Source organism: Egretta garzetta, unplaced genomic scaffold (assembly GCF_000687185.1).
Source record: "Egretta garzetta isolate BGI_Z169 unplaced genomic scaffold, ASM68718v1 scaffold217, whole genome shotgun sequence".
Taxonomy (NCBI): domain Eukaryota; kingdom Metazoa; phylum Chordata; class Aves; order Pelecaniformes; family Ardeidae; genus Egretta; species Egretta garzetta.
In genome coordinates this window covers 866,543-890,299 of record NW_009260395.1, presented here as the reverse complement: position 1 = coordinate 890,299, position 23,757 = coordinate 866,543, and the positions used below count along the sequence as shown (strand labels likewise).

General features: G+C 40.4%; 1 protein-coding gene across 1 annotated transcript in view; it reads left to right on the top strand.

The window, feature by feature from the left end:
* GUCY1A2 (guanylate cyclase 1 soluble subunit alpha 2) overlaps positions 1-23,757 on the top strand; it is a 167,547-nt gene that overhangs the window by 88,683 nt on the left and 55,107 nt on the right. Inside the window, 1 exon segment of the mRNA XM_009643053.2 lies at positions 10,236-10,721. Within this exon segment, the coding sequence (XP_009641348.1) occupies positions 10,236-10,721 (486 nt within the window).

The following is a 23,757-nucleotide window of genomic DNA, read 5'->3' as shown; positions in this document are numbered from 1 at the left end:
CACCCCATCAAAAGAAAAATCTGAGGTTCATAACTTTTCTACAAGATGTACAAGATTTTTCTTTTGACTAAGTGCATTGTAAAAGTCACGCACTGAAGAAACATTTGGAAGTCAAGGAATGACTACTATAAATGATATTATAGAAGATAATGCATGTGAATGTTCTTAAAATATAAGCAGGTGCAGAAAAAGACATGAAAAGCATTGTATTAGGATCTATACCTATTAATTTGGTATTATGATGCCAGGTAACTCAATTGTCACAAGCATAATTTCTAGCTCTGTGAAGTTAGCAAACTGAATGCGCATTTGTGTCATTCTCCACCTCACTGCTGTATCAGGCTAATGGAGATTCCTTTGAACTGAAGAACTAACTTTTCAGAGAGCTTTAATGACATTCCCAAATGCTACATTCTTGTTTTCTCATTCTCCATCCCTTTTTTAAATTGGAAAGAGCAATGCCACGGAAATAATCTATTTCTTTTTCCCAGGAAAGACTTAAAATAAAAAGGAGTGTTTAGCATACATTCATTGGAAATGTAGTGTTATTTGTCTTATATAAACACAGAGAAAGTATTACATATGTGAAGTTTCCCTTACCCTTTGATTGATTTGTTGTAATCAAACTGTGGTGGGATTGTAAGTATAAAAAATGCATTTTGCTTTGGTTGAAATGCAGAATTAATACAAGTGTGTGGCTTGGGGACCTCCTGTTTGGAGCATGTTTATTGCTGCCATCATTCTCACAGTTCCTGTCAAGCAGCAAGGCTTCTGGTTTTCAGGAGTTTTTTAAAAAGGCTCTTGGCTGACTCAAAGTTATATGAAAAAATGGTGAAATATCCCAGAAACTGGAACATCCCCAGAATCTGCAGCTTCTCAGGGTAGTTAATCCTCCTGTCCATTTTAAACTTAATGTCAAGAATATAAATCTCACAGAGAAGTTGCGTGGGGCTCCTACAATCCGTAACTTTAGGTGTTGTGTACTGGTTTGAGAGTGGAAATCCTGCAGTTTCTAAACCCCACCATCCATGAAGAAGCCAGGCCAGCTCCACCCAGCTGCCAGACGCAATCTAATCAGAGCATCAGAGAGAAAAATCTTAGGCAAAACAAATGGGCTTTTCTAGGAAAATTGTTTTCACTGCTCCGCTCCTGACCAATACAAACAGATTTTTTTTACCCCTGATGCTGTAAATCTGTAACACTGTTGTTGGAGTAAGGTGGATAGTTGTATATCTGCATAGGATATCCTGGCTTTTAATGAAGCAGCAGAGAGATGTATTATTGATACTGAAAATCTACCACGCTAATCAAAGTGCATCCAACCTAAAAGCAGCCTTAAAGCATTAAATAGATTTTGCAGTGGAAGGAAAAACATAGAATCGTAGAATATCTTGAGAATCCATAAGGATTATTGAGTCCAACTCCCTGCTTCTCACAGGACTACCTAAAACTAAACCACACAACTAAGAGCATCGGCCAGACACTCCTTGAACTCTGACAGGTGTTTTAGGTAAAATCTTTCCTGGGATGCTGTCAGGGTGCAGTGGGGGCCAGGGCTCCCTGAGTGCCAGGAGCCATGGAGGTCCCCAGGGTGGACAGGCAGAGCCTGGCAGCCAGGGCCTGTCCCAAGTGCCCAAGCCAGGAGCACTGGCATGTCCCTGGGGACGGTCACAGGCCAAGACTGGGTGGGTCTGGCTCAGCGGGGCCTGTGGCTGGGCAGGGCTGGGCTGTGAGAGCTGGAGATCAGCCCTGCTGCAGCATCGCTGAGGCAGGGACGGGCAGCCCAGGGGCTAACGTGGGGTCCAGGGCTGTGGGCAGGGTGTGGGGAGCCTCGGGGGACGGGGCGGGGGCAGTCAGGCCAATGGTGCCTTCAGGACCCTGACAGGTGTTTTTTAAGTATATGAAGGTATTTATTCATTAAAAGAAAAAAATTCCAATCTCATGTCAGCATCTTGATTTTAAAAAGTGTTTTGAAATTATCTGAAATGATGGCCAAGAGGGCCAACAGCATCCTGGCTTGTATCAGACATAATGTCACCAGCAGGACCAGGGAAATGATCCTTCCCCTGTACTTGGCACTGGTGAGGCTGCACCTTGAATACTGTGTTCAGTTTTGGGACCCTCACTACAGGAAGGACATTGAGGCACTGGAGCGTGTCCAGAGAAGGGCAACAAAGCTGGTGAGGGGTCTGGAGCCCCAGTCTGATGAGGAGCGGCTGGGGGGAATGGGGTTGTTCAGCCTGGAGAAGAGGAGGAGGCTGCCCAGGGAAGTGGTCGAGTCCCCATCCCTGGAGGTATTTAACAGACGGGTAGATGTGGTGCTTAGGGACATGGTTTAGTAGTGGACAGGTACGGCTGGACTTGATGATCTTAAAGGTCTTTTCCAACCATACAATTCTATGATTCTGTAATCTTAGAATCACTGGTGCATTTCTTCCTCTTGTTTTAGTAACTGTCTTTGGTTCCTTCATGCCATGCAGCCTGGCACCAGCACCTTGTCAAGCTGTTCTACCCACCTGCCATGCTGAGTTCACCCACTTCTCTGCTTGGTAGCATCCATGAGGGGAACTGACTCAGGCACACATAGGGTTGAGTTATGGCTCTTTGGTAACTTGTGAAGAAAGGGGAAATATCCTTTCAAAGGAATCATTTTCCCATGATTTTGGGAACATTTATCTTGGACTTACACAAGGAGCAGTCTGGAGTACTATCATAAAAGCAGTTTCTGTTTCTTGAAGCAAGAAGTGAGAAACTAAATCGTCATGATCTTTTCAGGTATAATCCACTGTTTCCTTTTGTTTATCTAGTTGCTTTGACAGACTAATGTGCAAAGGATAGAGCCATCTCCTTTACCTCTTCCCCTTTCATATTTACTTACAGATGGCTTCATGCTTTGATTTGCCATGCATCTATGCTTCATGTGGAGAAGGTTCTAACTCTAATTTGTTTGCTTTTTATTTGCCACAGTCTTATTCTTTTGATATCAAGAAATTACTTTGGAGGGCCAAGTTTACAGCTGAAGGACTGTAATAGTTCTGTCATTATATTTCTCTCTCTTTTACATTATAGAACATGACTGTATTCCCTCCAAAGTTTTGGATTTCCTACAGGTGGTTTTGCTGCAATATTCATGCTGCCAATCTATGTTCATGAGGTATCTACGACATATAGAAAATGTTAAATTTGCTCACTTTGGTCTGGGGATTGTTGCACATTATGTAACACCCCAGAGATTTCTATAAATAACCAGAAATTTGTAACAGTCACTTTGCTGCCATGTGAATAATGTTCTTTTGACAATGCATTGAGCTGGAAATCCAAACTTGTAAGCAAATGCTGAGAGATATACTTTTGCAAGAACTCAAGCACATCCTGAGTTGTGCTGAGGAAACACTGACTACTTTATTCAATTGCACTGGGCATCCATTGAAAAAATATTTTTTTCATTTCTGTGGAGATTATATATATTTCTTTCAGCTTTTTCAATAAAACATAGGGGTGATGGAAGCTGGTGTTTTGCTATTATTCTTATACTGAATTTAGATGCTTTTTTTTTTTTTTACAGATAACCTAGCAAATCAGGGCTTCATTTGAATATGAATTTTTCTAATTTGCATGAATCTTTCTCTGGAGTTAGTTCTGCTGGCTGTGGCTCTGACCTACCCCACTCTACAAGCAGAGATGGAGTATTGTGAGAGGTTGTAATGGCTGGTCCTTTTTCTCTGTTTAAGGTCAGAGTTGTGTTCTGCCTGTGTTGGTGGTCAGCCAACCACAGAGCAGAGTTAACTTTACAGGCTTATCAAGTTTTTGTTTAACCAGTTGAATTGAGATTTGGAGCACCTCAACTAGAAATCTGTTAGACCAATAGAGGACTTATACTTGTACTTCCCCTCACTATACTTATATAATGGTATTAAGGTGTCTTTAAATACACAGGAATTTCTTTACTACTATGAAGTAAGTTTATTCTGATAAGGGGGTAGACTCATCTGACCAGTGTAGGCATCTATGTACAAGCCTTGTGCTCCCTTTACAACAGAGAAATGTAGGTATTTCTACACATGGGACATTAATAATTTGACCCTGACTTAGATGTCTCACATACATCACATGAATTTTATTCTAGAAGCATGTTTTTCTGTTGTTACATGTAAGACGAGTGTTGTTGCCTGTAGAGGAGTGACTAGTTTGATTGTAAACTGAGTGAAGTAAAGAATTCCACACTATCTACTCTTGCACTATTTTTTTCCAATTTGAGCCTTTTACTTCCTGTTCATTTCACAGTCACAGAATGGTTGAGGTTGGAAAGGACCTCTGGAGGTCATCTGGTTCAACCCTCTGCTCAAGCAGAGCCACCTAGAGCCAGTTGTCCAGGACCACATTGAGATGGCTTTTGAACATCTCCAAGGATGGAGACTCCACAACCTCCCTGGGCAATCTGTGAGAGTGCTTGGTCACCCTCAGTAAAAAAAGTGTTTCCTGATATTCAGAGGGAACCTCCTGTGTTTCAGTTTGTGCCCCTTGCCTCTGGTCCTGTGCCTGGGCACCACTGAAAAGAGCCTGGCTCTGCCATCTTTGCACCATCCCTTCAAGTATTTATATTTATTGATAAGATGCCCTCTGAGCCTTCTCGTCTCCAGGCTCAGCTCTCTTGGCTTTTCCTGGTAGGATATATGCCCCAGTCGCTTAACCATCTTAATGGCCCTTTGCTGGACTCTCTTCAGTATGTCTGTGTCTCTCTTGTACTGAGGAGCCCAGAACCGGACACAGCACTCCAAGTGTGGTCTCACCAGTGCTGAGCAGAGGAGAAGGATCACCTCCCTCAACCTGCTGCAGCACTCCTCCTAATGGAGCCCAGAGTACTGTTAGCCTTTGATGCAAGAGTACATTGAACACTTGTGTTCAACTTGGTGTCCACCAGGACCCCAGGTCCTTTTCTGCAAAGCTTTTCCCACTGGATCTGTAGAACAATCTGACCTCTTTGCATCAGCTCTTAGTGTATTTGGAGAGTTTCATACCCCCATCCTGAGATTTTTTTGTCTTTTTGGGTAAACTATCAAGTTTTTTCAAATTTTTTTCTAGGTCATCTTTTCTAGACTTTTCATCACATTCATTGCTCTTCACCAGACTCTCTCCAGTTGATCCACCTCTTTCTTTATTATACCAAACAGGAATAGATTTGTCCATCTGGGGCCTGAACGCTGGTGTTCAGAGCAGTAGGATTACTTCCTGTGTTTTGAAAGCTATATTCTTGTTTACACAGTCCCTTATAGCATTTTCTTTCTTAATGACAGCATGAGTGCATGACATATTTTACATTCATCTCTTCCACTCTGTAGACGCTGGGCCATTTTCTTGGGAACTGTTATCTTGCCAGTATTTTTTGGTTTCAATTATTTCTGCCTAGACATATTAATTGTCCTTGTTTTGAATCCTGTTTTTAGCCTGTTTCTCCAATTTACGAATGTCTTTTTTTTTTTTTTTTTTTTTTTTTTAGTTCCAGTGTCTTCCATCATACTTGCAGCTCTCCTCAATGTGTGATCTGGAAACATGACAAGCAGAGTCATAACGTTTCTTTCTGGAAGTGACCTGTTGCCATGTCCAGTGCTCAAAAAATCCCCTAAGTGCTCAGATACTTTGGAATATCTTGCTGTAAATGTAAATATCCCTGAGACACTGCCATATATCTTACAGGACATTCAGAAAAGTGAATCCAGCTGTTTAAAAATTTAGGCTAGCAGCTGGCTCACCTGTATAAAAGTCACCCTATATTCCCATGCTCAGTATGCAGCGATGCTTTTTTTTTTTCTGAGCTCATGTTACTTTCTTTGTACCTTGAAGTGATGATGGTGTCCACATTGATTTGTCATAAGCTGATTTTCCTCCAGTCTTCCCAGTCCTCTAAATAATTATGGGCCTGTTAAAGAAGCAGCTTTGTTTATTCTCATTGAATTTGATCATTGTATGAAATCAAGCATGCATGTGTAACTCTACAATAAAGTGCGGCCCAGCACTGTAAGTTGCCTAACCTACTCCCAATAGAAAACCCTGAAAAAAGAAGGCTATAATCACAGTTCAGGAGGGATTATGTACTGATCAAAGTCAAAGTGGCAGCTCCATTAAAATTTGTGGATTTCAGAGGCTGCAGAATACATGGCCTGGTGTAATGATGAAGAAAATTATTTTTTAACCCCCCCAATTCTTTCTCAGAAATACCGTCTCAGATTTCCCTTAATATTTTCCAGAAGGTGTGTAGACCTTCTCTCAGTCACTTCCAGACTGCCTGTCTTTGTACAGAGAAGTATTGTCTTCCTTTAGTGCAACACATGAGGCTTTTCCCCGTGCTTTTCCTTAAAGTCTAGGCAGTGGAGTTGGCATTTGATTCATAAGCTTTTGATCCATACTTAATCCTAGTGTGGCAGGCATCCAGAGCATGCAGAGCGTTGGATATTGTGTACCTAATGGAGTAGCTGCTGGCGTACAGCACAGTAGGAGACTCTCTCATGTTCTCAAACAGCACCGTTAGAGTCTGTCAGTGTTCCCTGGCTGGGTCTTTGGGGAGAGAGGCTGAAAGAGTTCTTGAGAAGCAGGGTCTCTTCTGTTTGCTCCCATTTCTTTGCAGTGGGTTTGCAGGGAAAGTCAAATTCAGTGAAAGGTTTTTTGTTTTTCATCTGAGAGCTACTTAGGCTGCACCATCAGTTCACAGCAAAATAATCCCATAAAATGTGATGTGTAATTGCTCATTTCAAAATGTTCTCTTATACCACTGTAGATCAGGAGAATGTCCTCTGAAAACAGTGGAGTTATTCTCATTTTATTCAGTGAGAATATAATTAAAGAGATAGGAAAGCAAAGAAATGTAGCAGTAATGAAATACAACTGATGACATAAATGTTTCAATCTTTTCTTGCTTAGAAGAAAGACAGAGATCCTGATTGCCTGTAGGCTTACAGTTCAGGGGTAAAGCAGTCCAGCTCTGCGGAGACGATCAGAAGTGTGGCTTGTTATGGCAAGCTTCAGGCAAGTCTGATGTCTCATTTCATTAAGTTTTACTTAAAGATACAGAGAAGGATGTAAAGGGCAAGAGAGCCCAAAGAAAAGAGATGGAGGTTATGCTGGATCACAGCTGCAGACTGAAGTCCTCTAGAAAGAGTCCGAATCATCTCAGAAGCTTCTTTGGAAAGGACGGGGTTTTGCAAAACCTGAGAAGAGTGATGCAGTCTTAGCTCTTCTCTACTGTTGTGCTTTACAAGACCGAATGTTTCTCCACAGGCAAGCTGGGACAGCTTTGCTTCTGCTGTCCAGTTCCCTGATTTGGCAACTTGAAAAGACTAGCAGGCCATTTTCTAAAAAAAACCCCTCAGTCATCAAGAGAGAGTGGGATATCAGAATCACTAATATAACATGAAAGGAGTGATAGGAAACATCAACAATCCCTGGTAAGCAGAGGAAATGAGAATAATATTCAGGAGATAAAGTCAACTTCTGACACTTTCAGGAAACTGAGCAGTCATGTAGGGAGAGTATCTTGGCAAAAACTTCTAAAATTGCTTGAGAAACCCCCAACCTTGTCAAAGCAGGGGCTCAGCTCACGTGGGCAGAGCAGGTTATTATTTGTTGAGGCATTTTACAGGATTGTCTGTGTCTTCAATTGCTTCTCACACATACGGCTTGAAGTGTGTTGCAGGGTGGTCAATATCATTGCTCCCGCTGTGCTGAAAGGCCAAATGAGCACTCGGAGTTGATAATTTGCCTGGGGTTACCCAGAAGCAGAGCAGAAGACTCCAGAGTGCCTGTTTAGTACATTATTCACCCCAGCAGTGTTTCCTGAGAAGAATCCACCCGGGGGAAGGTTGGCACGATATATTCACACGGACAGAGATCACATCAAAGAGTTTAACACCTCAAATTGACAAAGGCGAAGCAGGAGCACAGAGGGATGCATTAATTTTCTTCTAGTCTCACAGCAGGTTAACAGAAGAAAGAGGGCTGCAAGCCAGGGGCCTTGCCTTGCTGACAAGCAGCCCACCCCCAGGCCAGGCTGGCTCCTCCTGAGCTGATGCCCTGTTTTCATCTGGAGGTGGAAGACAGAAGTGATAATGAGATACATTTATTTTGTGCACCAGTGAGGTTCTAGAAACAGAAAACAGAAAACCTCTCTGGCAAAGGGGAGCAAAATAAGAAGAAAATTTAGAAATGCCACACGTGCATCTATTTCACATTTGGCAATTTGTACTTCATAGTTAAAACAATCTCATATGTGCCCTATGAAAGTGTGAGGCTGCATGAATGAAGACAGCACCTATTTCCCTTATGTTTTGAGCAGGGAGCCATATGTTTTAAAAATTGAAAGGAACAATTAGTCTTGGAGCATTAAATCTGCCCATCTAGGTAGCTGACTAGCTTTCTCACAGAGATGGCTGTCCCATAACAAAGCTGAGGAAACAAGGCTTTGAAATGTAAATAGTAGTAGGTGTGCAGGAACGTAAATTAGGAAATTCGACAGTTTTAATTACTTTCATTTACTTTCATCTGCTGAGTTCCCAGGCTGACATCAGAAGTTACATCTGTCGGGTTGCTGGCAGGGTGGGGTATGGAGGCAGAGGGACATGGGGACATGTAGAGTCTGCAATAGCAGCACATTATCTGATGTAAGAAAACCCTAATAGGAACAAGAGCTTCCCAACATCTCCCCCAAACATGGAAAGTACCATGTGGGGGTAGCTGTCAGCTCAGCAGGAGCTTCCAGGCATCTGGACACTTAAATCACATCATTATTCCAGACACGTCTGGATTCCCCAGTTGCGGTTTTCCTATTTTGCTGGGAAGGATTATGGATGGAAGGAGGATTGAATGATAAAGTGAATCATGTGAGAGTGAGGGAATGCCTACACGATGAAAGAAAGGGTGTCTGGAGGAGACCGTTTTATTTCAGTGAATTGTGTGGAATAGAAGAATACAGATTTTGGGCATTATGGTGCCTAACACTATGCTAAGACACAGAAGGTTTGTGTGCTGTGCCTGTTCTAACTGTGAGATCCTTGGGGTAAGGACTATGGGTTTTTTAGATCACCTAGCACAGTATTGCCCTGGTCTTTGTGCAATTCTGGAATAAAAACATTAACGATGTTTGTTTTTCATGGCAGAGTCTGTGGCAGGCTGTATTCACAAAAAGATTCAGTTTATCCAATTTAATTATTTTCTGCTTAAACAAAACATGTTCTTAGTTTTCTGTTTGGTTTTGGTTTTTTAAATAGTTTATTCAGATGAGAAATGTCCCTTTGCAGTATTTGACAGCTACTTTTGTGTGACCTGAGTAAGTTAATAAAAATCAGAATGTCAAATACGTCATTACAGTTAGTTTTCAATGACCATTTCAGTGTGCTAGTTTTGTGCTTGACTGCCATCATAGAGCAAGAGGTAACAAGCCAGGGCCTCATCGGCATCCACCACTGGGCAACACTCAAAACATCTAGTCATTTAACAGGCAAATGCAAAATCTATAAACCAGTGTGACGAACCACCTGCAAACTCCTTTCCTACTGCTCCTTCTCCTGTTCTCCTTCTCCTCCACTAAATCTGCAGACTCTTAACAGAGTGTCAGCCTTCAACTCTGCTGCATGTGTGAGAAGGCAAATAGGGAATAGGAGCAGGGGTACACTTTTCCCATGCCATTCATTGTATTTATGGAGTTCTTTCTCATGTCTGTTCTTGTCTGATTCCTCTATAACACAGCCATATTTAACTTAGTAGCTGTTTTGCTGAAAAAGAATGGAAGCTACTTCACCATTTCACTAACTTGCTTTCAGATAGTTGTAATTTACCTTTAATTTTGTGCTTTTTATAATTTATAGCTAAGTAACAGAGAATGAGCTACTCTGGAATTTGCTTTTAAGGCCAGGTACATTCCAGGAGCAAAATTTAGAAACATTGTTTACACACTGTTCTAAGAAACACATGTTATTGTGGTTGCTTTCTTATTTAATTGGGTTGAAACAGACTCCAACAACTGTTTTGGGAATACTTTTGTGTCAGCATAGGCTATTTCCTGACTCACCTTGGTGAGCAGACTCTCTGAGTCTCATTGCTTGATAGGTGAGTGTAAGAGGCTTCTGTATAAAAGGCTACAGCTTATTTTTATCATTTTAGCTGAAGAGGAAACATGGAGAAAGTAGAATGGGGATCCACATCTATCAGTTATTTTTCTATTTCTGAACTCTATTTTTATTTTGCAGGTGATGGAGATTAAAGGACAAATGATTCATGTGCCAGAATCAAATTCAATTTTGTTTCTGGGTTCCCCCTGTGTGGACAAGCTGGATGAACTGATGGGCCGAGGCCTCCATCTTTCGGACATACCTATCCATGATGCTACTCGTGATGTCATACTGGTTGGGGAGCAAGCAAAAGCCCAGGATGGCTTGAAAAAACGAATGGATAAACTGAAGGCAACGCTAGAATGCACACATCAAGCCCTGGAAGAGGAGAAAAAGAAAACAGTAGATCTCCTTATTTCTATTTTCCCTGAAGAAGTGGCTCAGCAGTTGTGGCAGGGGCAGCAAGTTCAGGCCAGGAAGTTTGATGATGTCACCATGCTCTTCTCAGACATTGTTGGCTTCACTGCCATCTGTGCGCAGTGCACGCCCATGCAGGTCATCAGCATGCTGAACGAACTCTACACACGGTTTGACCATCAGTGTGGATTCCTGGACATCTACAAGGTAATGGCTCAAGTCCTAAGTTAGCAATATCTAATTGAAACTAAGAAAGAAAAAAATCCCAGTAGCCATCTTCCTAAATTATAGACCTTCCCTATAAAAATGGAAAGGCAATATTTTTGTTTTGTATGAAAAAAAAAAATTTGAAATATACCCACTGAAAATCGAATACTTTGATGCTGAGCTGTCACCGTGGTTCCCCTATGGGAATATGTGCCTCATATACCCATTTTCCTATAGGACTGTACACATCCTGTATTATAGCCTGATTTTCTTTAGGTGACACATCAGCCACGGTGTCCTAAGGGTGATGAAGTGCATAGTGATGATCCTAGCCCAAGCTGCAGCTCCTGGAAGGCACTTGAATACTTTGTATTTCAGCTGAGACTTGAATGATTTGGGGTTTAGGCACTTATCTTTCCCCTGAAATAATTCAAATTTTCCATAAAGAGCAGAGCATTGACTAAAAAGATGTTCTAAGACATAACTTCCACTGAAACCCAGGAAGAGGACAGCAAATGTCCATTCAGACTAAATTGGATGAGTTGGACATGGCACTGGGGTGCCATGCTCCTTTGCTGCTCTAGTCCTGTTACAGACTTTATCACCTTCACTTCTCTTCAGTTTAGTGTTCAGTATGTATCTGAAAGAAGAAAGAGGGGAGGTAGAATTTAATAAATGCAGTTAAGATATTACCTGTGTAATTATCCTGTGGCATCTACAGAGAATATGTTTTGCATATGGAATACCTTGAATTTTATGACAGGAAAAGCAGAGCAAATTTCTTTTTATAACTGAACGTGCCAAAGAAGAAAAAATAGTTGTAAAATTATGTATTGATTTTGTTTTCTGTCTGAGGCTCGCAAACTAAATCACCAGTTTTCAAACTGTTTCAAATAGTATTTGTTGATAGGCTATAGAGAAAAGGTCTTCACAAGAGCACTGTCCCTTTAATTTTTAGCCTCTAATGCACTTTAAAAGGCATCAGAAAATATTAATTACCCACCTAAATAATAATTGTGGCTGAAAAGTTACAATACGTCCCACAGATAGAACTGAACATGGTACAGATATAGGTTGGTAGGACAGTATACCAAAGGAAAAGATCACACTGTAAATAAGTTTTGTGCTCCTGGGCTAGGAGTTTATATTAGTAATGCTCAGAAGCCAAAGGCCGTGTTAGGAGAGAACTGCAGTGGAAGGTACCAACCCTCATTTGAAAATTTTTATGCTGATATAGTCAGAAAAGATTGGAAGTTTGATCTCAGTTGGTATTTATCTGGTTGTTACTGCACTGGATCTTGAGCCATCTCTGAGAACGGGATGTGAGAAACTTCTGACCCACAGTCAAGAGTGGTATCTAGTGACCCTGTTTCACATGCTGTATCTGGTACATGGGTGTAGTTAGTGTTTTCCCAGATGATTAATTTTAGTTAGCTGTTTTGAGGCATTCAGGACATTCTTTGTTGAAAACTATGGTTACATGGGAATAGGAAATAAAGCATATAAAACTCTATGACCTGTTTGGAAAGAAGGTTGGCTGAGTCCTATGAGAACACTAGGAAGGAATATTTATACATAGATCATGAATATTATATCATTTAGACCATGGCTTTCTGCCTTTCACTTAGCTTTGTGCCACTTTCTATAGAAAGATGTTACTGTATAGAAGTACTGTCCTGACCAGTGAAATCAGATGACAGCAGCTGAGATAGGCAAGATGAGATTTATGCATTCAGAAAATGAATAAACACTCCAAAAATTTAAGACCCCCCCATGTAATTCTATGAGCAGAGGAATAAACAAAGCCTGTTTTTCTATGGGAGGATGTCTTACACCTGTAACACCTGTTCTCCACTGTTACTGCCTTAATATAGCCTGTTCTTTCTCAGATCCTTTCATCCTGGGTTTTCCTCCATCTCCCTACTCCCCTGTCTTCCCTGAGCCTCCCTACACATCCCCCATTTCCCTCCACAGCCCATCCATGAGCAAGGCAGTGTGCACTGTGGCTATTTTGGAGCTATATGTACCTTTTTTCCTCCTCCCAATTCTTTTTTTCATTTGTTTTTTTAACCAGAAGTCTAAAAAAGTTACTGTGGGGTTAGGTGAAAATGTTTCAGTTGATCATTACAGAAAGACAAAACTCAGGCAATGAACCCTTTTTTTTCCTTAGAGAATCAGGCTTAAAATAAAATGACAATTCTTTTGAAAAAAACATTTGCATTTTAATATAAAAGTAGCTTGTGTGTTTATATCTTTTTCATTTGTTTCAGATGATATTCTGGAAGCTAAGTTTATTGCTAGGAATAATCACCACCACAACAACTATAATTTTAGAAGTTATTGTTGGGTTGTGAATTTTAGATATGTAATCGCCAGGATTTGTACCCACAGCCTGCCTCTAAGATATACTCCTGTAACTAGGCTACCGAAATTTATCATGTGACCTATATATACATCAAAACAGATCAATTTTCAAATTTGCTTCTTTTTAAGCAACATGGCAAGAATAATTTGCAAAGATTATTTGGTGAGTACTTCTGAATACCAATTTGACCATTTTGTAAACAGAAAATTAAGCAAAACTCATTAAATAAATTCCATGCTGTAAATTATTCACCCAGCTTTACTGTTACAGCATTTTGAATTCAGAACCTCGGTGCTTCTAATCTTGGATTCAGACAATGAATGTAATATTTTCAATCATCTCACACTATTCATTCAGGGATGTTTACAGAGAAGTATGGCACAGAAAAAAGAACAAAGATCCTCGCATTTAACAAGTCGGACATAGAGGGCAAGCATAATGAGCTGTTGGATACAGAATAAGAAATGTTTGGAGAGGGCTGAAGGGGGATGAATTAGACTTTGAAATTTCTTGGAACTGGAAGTAAGTGGCTATAACAGATGAGGTAGGGAAGGGATACCAATGGATGGATACATAGGTGCAAATGACACAGGCAGATGATGGGCTCAGAAAGTGAACTTCACAGGAGCATTTTGAATGGATACCAAAGGTGACGGACTACGTTTGTCCATCTGAGGGAGAACATTGCAGTAATTGAGATGCATGGTGATACGAGCCTGGATGACAGTTTTAGCAAACTGAAAGAATCTGTGTTTTAGAGAGTGAAACTTAAGAAAGAATCTGCTTACATATAGCCTCGAAGAGAAGGTCAAAAGGGACACTCTTGAGGTAATCACAGAAGGGAGAAGATGTGAGAAAACTGAGACCCAGCAATGCATTTGGAAACTGGTGCTGCTGACTGTCTGAGCTAATTATATTTGGCTTGGAATTAAAGAGTGAAAGAAAGAGATGCTGTCAAGCATGGAGTGCAAATCAAAGCAATGTAGATGCAGATGCTTGCTAAGTTAGTGACTGTGGACATGCAAGTAGAAACATGGACTCTGGGAGCAGAAGTAATGGGAGAGAGAGGATCTCAATAAATTTTGAAAATAGTTGCTTTGGGTAAAATATATACTGGTTGGCCTGACTGTTTGTGTCTTTGTTTTGACCTGTTTTTCTCTGTATGTTCCTGTTGTTTATGAGACAAGTGCTGGGAAATGATGCTCCAGCTAAACCATCTCTTTATCAAATAAGCAATTTAGATATGCTGCAGCCATGGCTGCTGGCATTTAAAACTTAACCCTGCAGACTGAAATCTTCCCTGCTTTAAATTTCTGCAGCTTCTGTTTCTCCCTCCAAGTAATACGTCTTTCACATAAGATCATTTTACATATTTTTCCTTGTTGGGTCCTTTTGCCTGTGTAGGCCTTCTTTCTCAGCTCTTTTCCCCTCAGCTTCTTTTCTGAAACAACCCCATTTCCTCCCCTCACCCTTTAACTACTGCATGGAGTAAAGGCAGCATGGACTGTGGCTGGTTTTTTGGCGATGCATGCCCTGGCTGGGTGGCTATATCTGCTGGCTGGGTAGCACCAAGCCAAACAGAGCAGAACCAGGCCTGCTTTTGCAGGTTTTGGTTTCTTTGTCCTTCCTCTGGACAGCGCAGCATTTGTCCTTGACAACATTTGCAGATTTTCCCCTAACACTAAACTTCACTTTCTAGGAAGTGCTGAGTCCAACTTCCCACGTCTGAGCAGAAAGTCCCAAATGTTTTTGACAATGGGCTACTGTCAGCTGCCAAAATGTCTTTGCTATACATCTTTGTTGTCAAAATTTTAATTGAAAGTTTATTCAATATTTATTGAATAAGACAATATAATTCCACAGGTTAATTTTATGGTCAGAATTGACCATAAAAAAGTTTGTTATGTGAATTTCTGCTTTCTCTTTGGTTTTATTATTTGGCTAAACTGACGCTCTCTCTGAGTGGTGCCACACACAGGCCTCAAAGTCCTTCACCAGCTCCCTTGGGGCTCTCTTTGGCTGTTATTCTTGGCAACATTATTTCACTCACTTTACACTGAATCATATTACTTTCTTTTTTTCTGAATGATACAGTTAGTATGACAGATCTTCATTTTCTGATTTTATACACCTTACTCTGGCTGCAGCCTTAATTTTTGCTCATTGTAAAGACCCGAGACTAAAAAAGGGTCAGAAGTCTGGACTGATACTCACCAGTTCTGAAAAATGTTTATTTTGAGGTTGTGTTATAATGCTTTTAAGCACTTAATTTTAAACTCACATTTTCTAAATATCACTTCATTTTTTTATACTGACAGTTTAAGTTACAGAAATCAGTATTCATTTTACAGAAAATACCTGTACTTTCTCAGTGCCATGACTATCCGTCCTTGACAACTGATAGTTGGACATATTCACATATATGTTCTTAAGTTTACTGTCTGTGCCATAATGACTAAAGAATACTGCAGTGACAGGAATCATGAGCTTCAGACTATTCTGAGGTTTTCCAGGCTATATGTTTCATAAGTTCAAAACCATACTCTCCAAGTATTCATGTAAAATCTATGGCCACTATTTTTGTCTTCTTTCCATCACTTCTGCAGTTTCTGAACCTTTTAAGTTCAGTGCAACTACATGACCATTTTGAGAAGCTTTCAAATTCTTTTAGCTTCAGCTTAGGCTGAATGAAGATTATGAAATGCAATTAAAATATGGAGATGATACTGATACTTTTATATAAGCAATATGATATGCATAAAATACCATAATATGCCTTTTTAAGATGAATAGGTGCAGTTTTGGGGATTACTGGTGTGTTAGGTGCTGCTTCTTCCTGTCAGTTTAAAGTCAGTGGGTTTTGAATGTGTAATACAGGAAAAAGGGTAATAGAAGAAAATTTCCATTGCCCAGAAGCTCTCTCTGTGGTGCCACCCAGCCTGGTAGAGCTGGCCTTCAGCATGCTGCTCTGTTCAGGTCCCACCACAGAGGGCTCCTGAACCTTCTTCCTGTTCTTGCACTGAGCAGGCTATAGCACTGACTTTCTCCTTGAACTCTCCGGCTGTGCGTAGACTTACTTGCTGGCTCACAGGTGTGTCTCACTCCAGTATGAAGTCAGGGCAAAGCTGGGGCACCTATCTTTTTGGGGAACTCAGAAGTTTTCTTGGGTTAAGTTAAAAAAAAAAAAAGAACAAACCCACAAAAGATTCATTGGATTTTCCCTGCAGGTCTGGTGTATCACCACCCAAGAGCTCCAGGACATTTTAAGACTTCCCATTAGTTTAAGCATGTATTTTTCTGCAGTGTTGTAGAGGATTTACACTTTTGGTCTTTAGGGAGATGTGCCAGTGAAGCAGACATGCAGGCTCCAGGAGAGTTATTCTTTTCTTTACAAACATACAGACCTGCACAAAGCACTAAAACATCTGTGCATGCTCTCCTGCTTTAGGCAATTCATCACGTAAGAATCCTCTAAAGAGTCTAGGACTTCTGCTTCTGTATATAAATTCTTCTTCAGGAATACAATGCTTGCATATATTCCCTTCTCTTTTTCTCTTTTGTCTCTCTCCTTCCACTTTAGTCTGATCTGAAAAGCACACATTTGTTTATAAGTGTCCTACTCCATTCTCCCTAGCTGCTTGCAGCCTTAGAGCCTACGTCCAACTTGGAGTGCTTCCCAAGTCCTCAGTTTGTGTGTGAACCCTGGCTGTATCCTGACTTTTTATTCAGACAGGGCCCAGAAGGGTATCCTCCTTTGCAGCTCCATGCTCCATATCTGCAAGCCCAGACATAGTGGCTGGACAGGAACCATGGCTAAGAGCATGCCCTGTTGCAGCATACAGGTCTCTCTTATGCTATGCTCTGGAAAATCCACCATTAATACTTAAATCCTTTGTTTTCTTGTGTCAAGCTTTTCCACTTTCTGAATTTTAGTCCCTCTGAGGGAATGGAGAAAATTTATTTCACTTTCCACCAGTCTAAGCTATTTCCATTTAAAAAGTCCAGTATTGTGTCAGATCTAGAGGATACATTTCACAACCGTGACAACATATGGCTGGCCCTTCATATACATGAGCATGCCAAGATGCAGCGTTTTCATTCATGCAAATAGCATTCGTAACTGTACCTTAATTTCTACAATGATTTAAATTAATATGGAGGATACTTAGGTAAGTTAAGAGAAACTAACTAATGTATGAATTTCAAGACAGATAAATTGAAGCTAATGTAACCTTGAGGAAGATGTTGTTCAGTAGTAGTTTTAATACAAGGGATACCTGTAGCAAATTAAGACCACTCTTACATCTGGAGAAGGGCAGTCACATTAAACTGAAATGAGTGTCTTCAGTTATGCATGATTATTTTAATATTTGCTTATTTTTTTAAACAGTTCTTTACTTTGACATTGCAAGTACGGCAGAATGCCAGCCAGGACATTTTCTATTAATCAGACACATTTGGTGTGATTTTTGCAATTTCATACTTGCCTACAGAAGAGAGAAATAATTTATGACTTTTGTGTTCCATGACTGTTGTGTACAAACCTGATGTTGACATCATGTAAACTGTAAGTCTTCTAGCATGTCTCTATTTTAACTAGAGAAAAAACCCTTTTAAAGTACTAGATAGCCTACACAGCAAGTACTATTTGTCTCTTTTCCTTTCATAAGGAAAACAACACTCTGAATTAATGTGTAGATGAAAGAGTTGCTCCATATATTGGATACTGAAAGATTTATGCTTAAGACTGCCAAGTAGGTGCTATAGAAAGAGTTTGAAAACAGCTCTTCCTGCTCCTGAACTTGCCAGCATGTAGCATCATTAAACTTACTAAAAATAAAATGCCCTCAGGTCTGGTAAGAGCAATTGCTTCATAATTAGGCTCTCGGGAAAGGAGCTGGGATTTGTAGTATGACATTTCTTCTAAAAAATGGTCTTTACCAGATGAGCAGTTTTCTGAACATCATAGGTGTGAAGGTTTTCCATGGGAGGAGTTTTCCACACACTGAACTATTTCCAAAAGCAGAATACAGTGTCGTAAAACCATTTCAGAGTTACCTTGAAACTTAGGCACAAGATTTCACTGCTTAGGAGTTAATTTTGAAAAGTTGAGAGACAGAAGCTAAGAGAACCAAACACTAAGGTAAAAAGTGAAGGAGATTCTTGGGTCCATTTGAAGACAGTCATCTTGTCAAATCCTATCTTGAAAGACTTTAAAAAACAGGAGGGTTTTTTTATAGTATCCCAGAGATTTTGAGAATCTATGAATAATATTGCATCCAACATGTAGAATTAATTTAAAACAAAAAAAAACCCCAGACCTAAGAATTTTAAGCTGACAGATGTTGTTAAGCTTCACAGTGTTGCACAATTCAACCGTGTTTCAAAGCTTTTCTGCCAAATATGTGCGGTGGAAAAACATATAGAATACTTCAAAATGCAAACAGAAACAGGCTTTAATTTGTATTCACACATCAAGAAAACAAACAGGTTTTGATTAACTTGAAAAAGGTCAGTATTCACTCTGTTACATAGACAGAAATGTACATCTGGAAGCTACCTCAGGATCAAGTATACTTAGGCCATGCTCAGTGGAGGCTTTTCTGAACTGCACTTACACCACCTCCAGAGAAGGAGCACACACACTTCACCTCTCAGTGGAATAACCTATCTAGTTGCTCTCCAGTATGTTTCTTTGACGTTTCTTTCCTTAGAATCTGTATTTTAGATTAAGTGACTCGTTCAAGTCTTTCTGCCATTATATGCCCAAAATACTTCATGTCTGCCCTCCCTCTGCTTAGTGATTAATAACGTCCCTGACCCGCGTGCCAAAATATACATGCCAAGATACAGGATTTTTGTAGCTAAACAGGATCTTCCTGTTGTGATGACAAATAGTATCTTAGCACTAGCAGCCAACACACTCCATGCAGTCTTTTTTCCCATTTTGGGGTGCTTTATGGGAGCAGGAACGTGCACTCCATAGTGCACTTTCAAAGGCATGAGAAGATAACAGCTCACCTAGAGTCCTCTGAGAGTTTCACAGACTAAGCCTTCACAGTTTGTGGCCATCATGGCCCACATAAACTTCGTTTTCAGCCATTTGTCAGAAAAAGCTTGCTGATAACATGGGAGGGGGCTTGTATATCAAATGGCAGTCTGGTCATGGAAGCAGGCAAAGAGATAGACATTTGTGTCCGGCTGTAGTAAATGGGTAAAACAATGAGGTTTCCAGAATTCAGGGTAGAACACATCATGACCTGGAAGTTCATTTTTCTCTTTAGTGACTAGAAAGAGCATAGATGAGTAGCTTAAATGAGAAGCTTAATTTTTGTGTGACTAATGCTGGGTAGTGTGAGTCCCATCCTGAATGACAATGTTGTCAGGTTATTACTGGAGAGAGATATTTGGAGAAGGATTTGGATAGAAGGAAATATGGGAGATGTCAATGATGTCTTGCAGTGGAATATGGATATCAAATAAATTACTCCCTGTGATGAGTGCTGAGATTGCTGACTTAAAACTAGAATGGAGAGAATCTCCCTTTTCTTCAGTCTTCGTTCTATAAAAGCTATCCTGTTTGCTCTTGAACTAGAAGCCGCCAACAGGAATAATGAAGCCCCCATGATAAGTCTGAAGCACCACTTTGCTATATATCGTGGCTTTTTCCTGATTTTCTTGCTGTACAACTTAGGGCAGAAAACAGATGAAAGAAAAGCCCATTGAGAGACACTAATAACTTCAAAGGTTTATTAGAAAGTTACACTTGCAAGAATTTCTTAAGGCTGAATTTTGCTGTATTCCTTTAGTGGGAAGACGTTTCGGCTTTCATAAAAGACGTGCAGTGTTGAGTTATTACATAGTTCAGAGTTGTAGGTGGAATGAAATATGGATAAACAGGACCATGAAAATGTTGGGAAGGCATAGGTCTTTACTGCAGTACCTGAGAAGACTTCCCAGCTTCCAGTTCCAGGTGCATTCCCATCCTGAATCCTGGCTTCATGCTGGGATGAGACTTAAGAAACCACATCTTTATATATTTATATGCTCCCATGGAAATGCAACCTAGAGGTGTGCAGGAAGCTCAGATGTGCTCCAGTAATTCTGGGCTGAGGAATACGTATGGAATTTACTCTTGAGAGACAGCCAGGGACATACCCTGACTTTGCTCCTTAAGAAACTATTTCCAGGTCTTCAAAACAAAATAAGCTAGAAGTCATTGATTTTGTTGTTAATGTAATCATAAGAATCACTTAAACTTATAGAATCATAGAATCACTTTGGTTGGAAAAGACCTTTGAGATCATCGAGTCCAACCTTTAACCTAACCCTGCCATCCCACCACTAAACCCTGTCCCTAAGCACCTCATCTATCCTTCTTTTAAATACCTCCAGGGACTCTACCACCTCTCTGGGCAGTCCATTCCAGAGCCTGACAACCCTTTCGGTGAAGAAAACTTCATATTCTCCAGTAAATGCTGTTCTGAGCCTGGATTAATCTCTTAAAAGTGAAAAGGAGACTGACATAGGGAGTGTACAAAGATTTTCCACTGGCTCCTCTGTCCATCTACAGATCAGCTTTCCTGAAGGACCATTTGATTTGGCAGGATTTCTCCTGTCCTAGTTCTAAAATTCACCTGCCTCTGTGACCTTCCATGTTCAGGCTGCCCTTCTGCCTCTTCACATGGTCCTGTCAATTCTTCCTCTTCTGCAGTTCTGAGACAGAGGAGAAACTATAACTTAGAGCTAGTCATCTAGACTATCCTCACAGTCAACAGAGGGAAGTATGATTTTATAGGGCGAGTGTGAATATGTTTTAGTGTGAGATTCATCTTTTCCTGAAGGAGATGTTAGCACAGATCAGATGACTGCTAGACTTCCCATTTCAGCCCATTGATTATGAAGAGAATTGAGAGTAACTCATATTCACATTACTGTATTAGAGATGTCTCTGGTTAGAGGAGCTGAATCTTACCCCTGTAGCCTACACCTTATCAACTTGCAGCCTGCGTGCTTGCAATATTGCTTCTTCCCTGCTTGTGCCATCTACTTTTCATGTGCTTTATTTTTACAGTTATTTAATCATTATATAGTTTAATGCCATGTTATGTTGTTTAATGCATCAAGTGTATTTTGATTGAGTAAAATGAAGTGTCACTGCATTTTAATTTCTCTCATACATTCAGCATCAACCCAAGTTATTTCTTTCCTGATTTCATTGCTTTTTGTTATATTTGCACTGGAATAACTCCAGTCACCACCAAGCATGAGAATTCTGCTGTTTCTCAATAGGGCCCCTTACAATACTTTGCTGATTAATTCAAAGCTTGACTTTCCATGACTTTTGCAAATGGATACGATGATCTTCGTCCAAAGAAGTATGTGTTGCTCACTCCCATTGAAACAATCAGTAATATGTGGGATTGACTGTAAGAGGCAATGGAGTGTTCAAGGGTCCTTGACATTAGTGCTGATTCTGTTCACTTTTAGCTAAGGAGAGAAATATTAACAGCATTTCATCAACCAAGGAAACTGAGGTGGTAATTTTACTGACGATCATTAGAGAAAGATAAAGAAAGGCTGACATTCTGGCAGACACCAATCTGCCAGGCGATCACCAGGGAAACTGGAGTGTGGCAGCTCCAAACAATGCAAATCTGTGGCTCAACTGAGCAGTAAAGTTATGTATAATAAAATCTACAGAAAAAAAGGCTTTTTTTTTTTTTTCAAAATTTGTTTCCTTCTTCTCCGATGAGCTACTTATGAAATGTCAGATACCTATGGCAGATTTCTTCCTAGCATTTTCATTTTGGGACTTATGCCCTAAAATATAAGGATTATGTTCTTTATCACTGTATTTGCCGAAGCATCTATTAAAATCCTCACTGTCTGCAGAACTGTTTGATTGTTCTTTAAAAAAATTTGAAAAATTCTTTTCATCTCAGTAAGATCTTGTGGTCAATAAGTTTCACAGGCTCCCCTCTTTCCTAATCCATAAGGATGCTAATGTCATTTTTGTCTCTTGCCCTCCCACCCTGCACCGCTCTGAAGAGCCCGCCTCCATCTCTTCGAGAGCCTCCCACAGACACTGGGGACTGCTCTTAGGTCCCCCCAAAGCCATCTCTGCTCCAGGCTGAACAAGTTCAGCTCCCCCAGCCTCTCTTCATAGGGCAGGTGATCCAGCTCCCACCATCTTGGTGGCCCCCCACTCAGCTGGATCCAGTTTATCGATCTCTGTCTTGTACTGAGGGATCCCAAACTGGATGCAGTATCTAGGTGTGGCCTAATGAGCGCTGAGTAGGGGGTGATAACCACAGCCCAGGCTATCACTGGCCGTCTTTACTCCCAGGACTCGCTGCTGGCCCATATGCCGCTTGCTGCCCAGCAGGACCCTCAGGGTCTTTCCTGCAGAGCTGCTCCCCAGGGAGCTGGTCCCAGGCTGTATCAGTTCCAGGGAAATTCCTTCCCAAGGACAGGATTTTGCATGTGTCCCTATTGAATTTCATGAGTTTCCAGCTGGCCAATTCGTCCCACCTATTCATGTCCCTCAGGATGGCAGCCCTGCCCTAGAGAAAATTGACCCATCCCCCCAGTTTGGTGTCAACTGCAGGCTTGATGAGAATGCAGGTAATAATATTATCATCAGGAAAAGAAGCACAGATTTTGTCAGAAAAGGCAGATATATTTACTCAGTAAAAATCTATATGATTTTTTTACATGTTGCATATTGAAAGGTGTTAACTAATCAGTACACGTTGCATACACCTAGAGCAATGTGTCTGTATTTGGGTAGGAGAGGGGAAACGTACATAGTCAACATAGGTGAAAGGAGAGGCAGGTATTCTAAGATGCAGAATAATGCTCTTCCATTCAGGGAGAAAAATCACACCCAAACCAGAAAAGTTAGTTTTCTCAGTAAGAAAAGTCAAGTGAGGAAGGTGAAGAGCATTAAACTGTGATTAGCTAAGCCCCTTTCCCTGCTGCTTATTTCTATTTTTTTCACTCTCAAGCATTTGAAGAGGAAACTGATATCATTGCAACTGCTGTTTGTTATTATTTCAATATTATAAAATGGAATTTTATAGAATATCTCCCAGAAGTAGGAGAGTTTCAGGCTATTGGCAGATTACTCATAAGTGATAAGAAACAGTTTAGTAATAAGCTTCTCTTCAGCTAAATATAGCATATAAACTTTCTATACCATGGCTGTAAACAGGGTGTGGAGTGTAGAGAAACTGTTTAATATTCCACGGTTTTCTGCCAAGTTAAAATTACAATGATTGTGAACATATACTTACTTAAGCAGAAATAAATATTTCTAGTGGTTAAAATAGCAGAAATATGTGAGACCATGAAGAGGATTTGAAGTATTTGGAAACTCAACTGAATTTGAAGAAATATGTTACTCTATAAAAGGAGGATAAGAAATCAAGGCATGGAAAATGCTGAAGAACATCTATGTTTAGTTACTTTATCTAAAGTCTATATGTGTGATACAGTTCTATGGCTAATCTATATATGTTAATGGAATAAACCAAATAAACCTTGAACAGCATGATCTGTTTTTCCTCATACATGTGCCACTGAAAGGTTTTCTTTTCTCAAGGAAGAGCATCCTTGAGCAAAGGATGGTTGTGCAATACTTACATATTTACTTTGCAAAGTAATCCT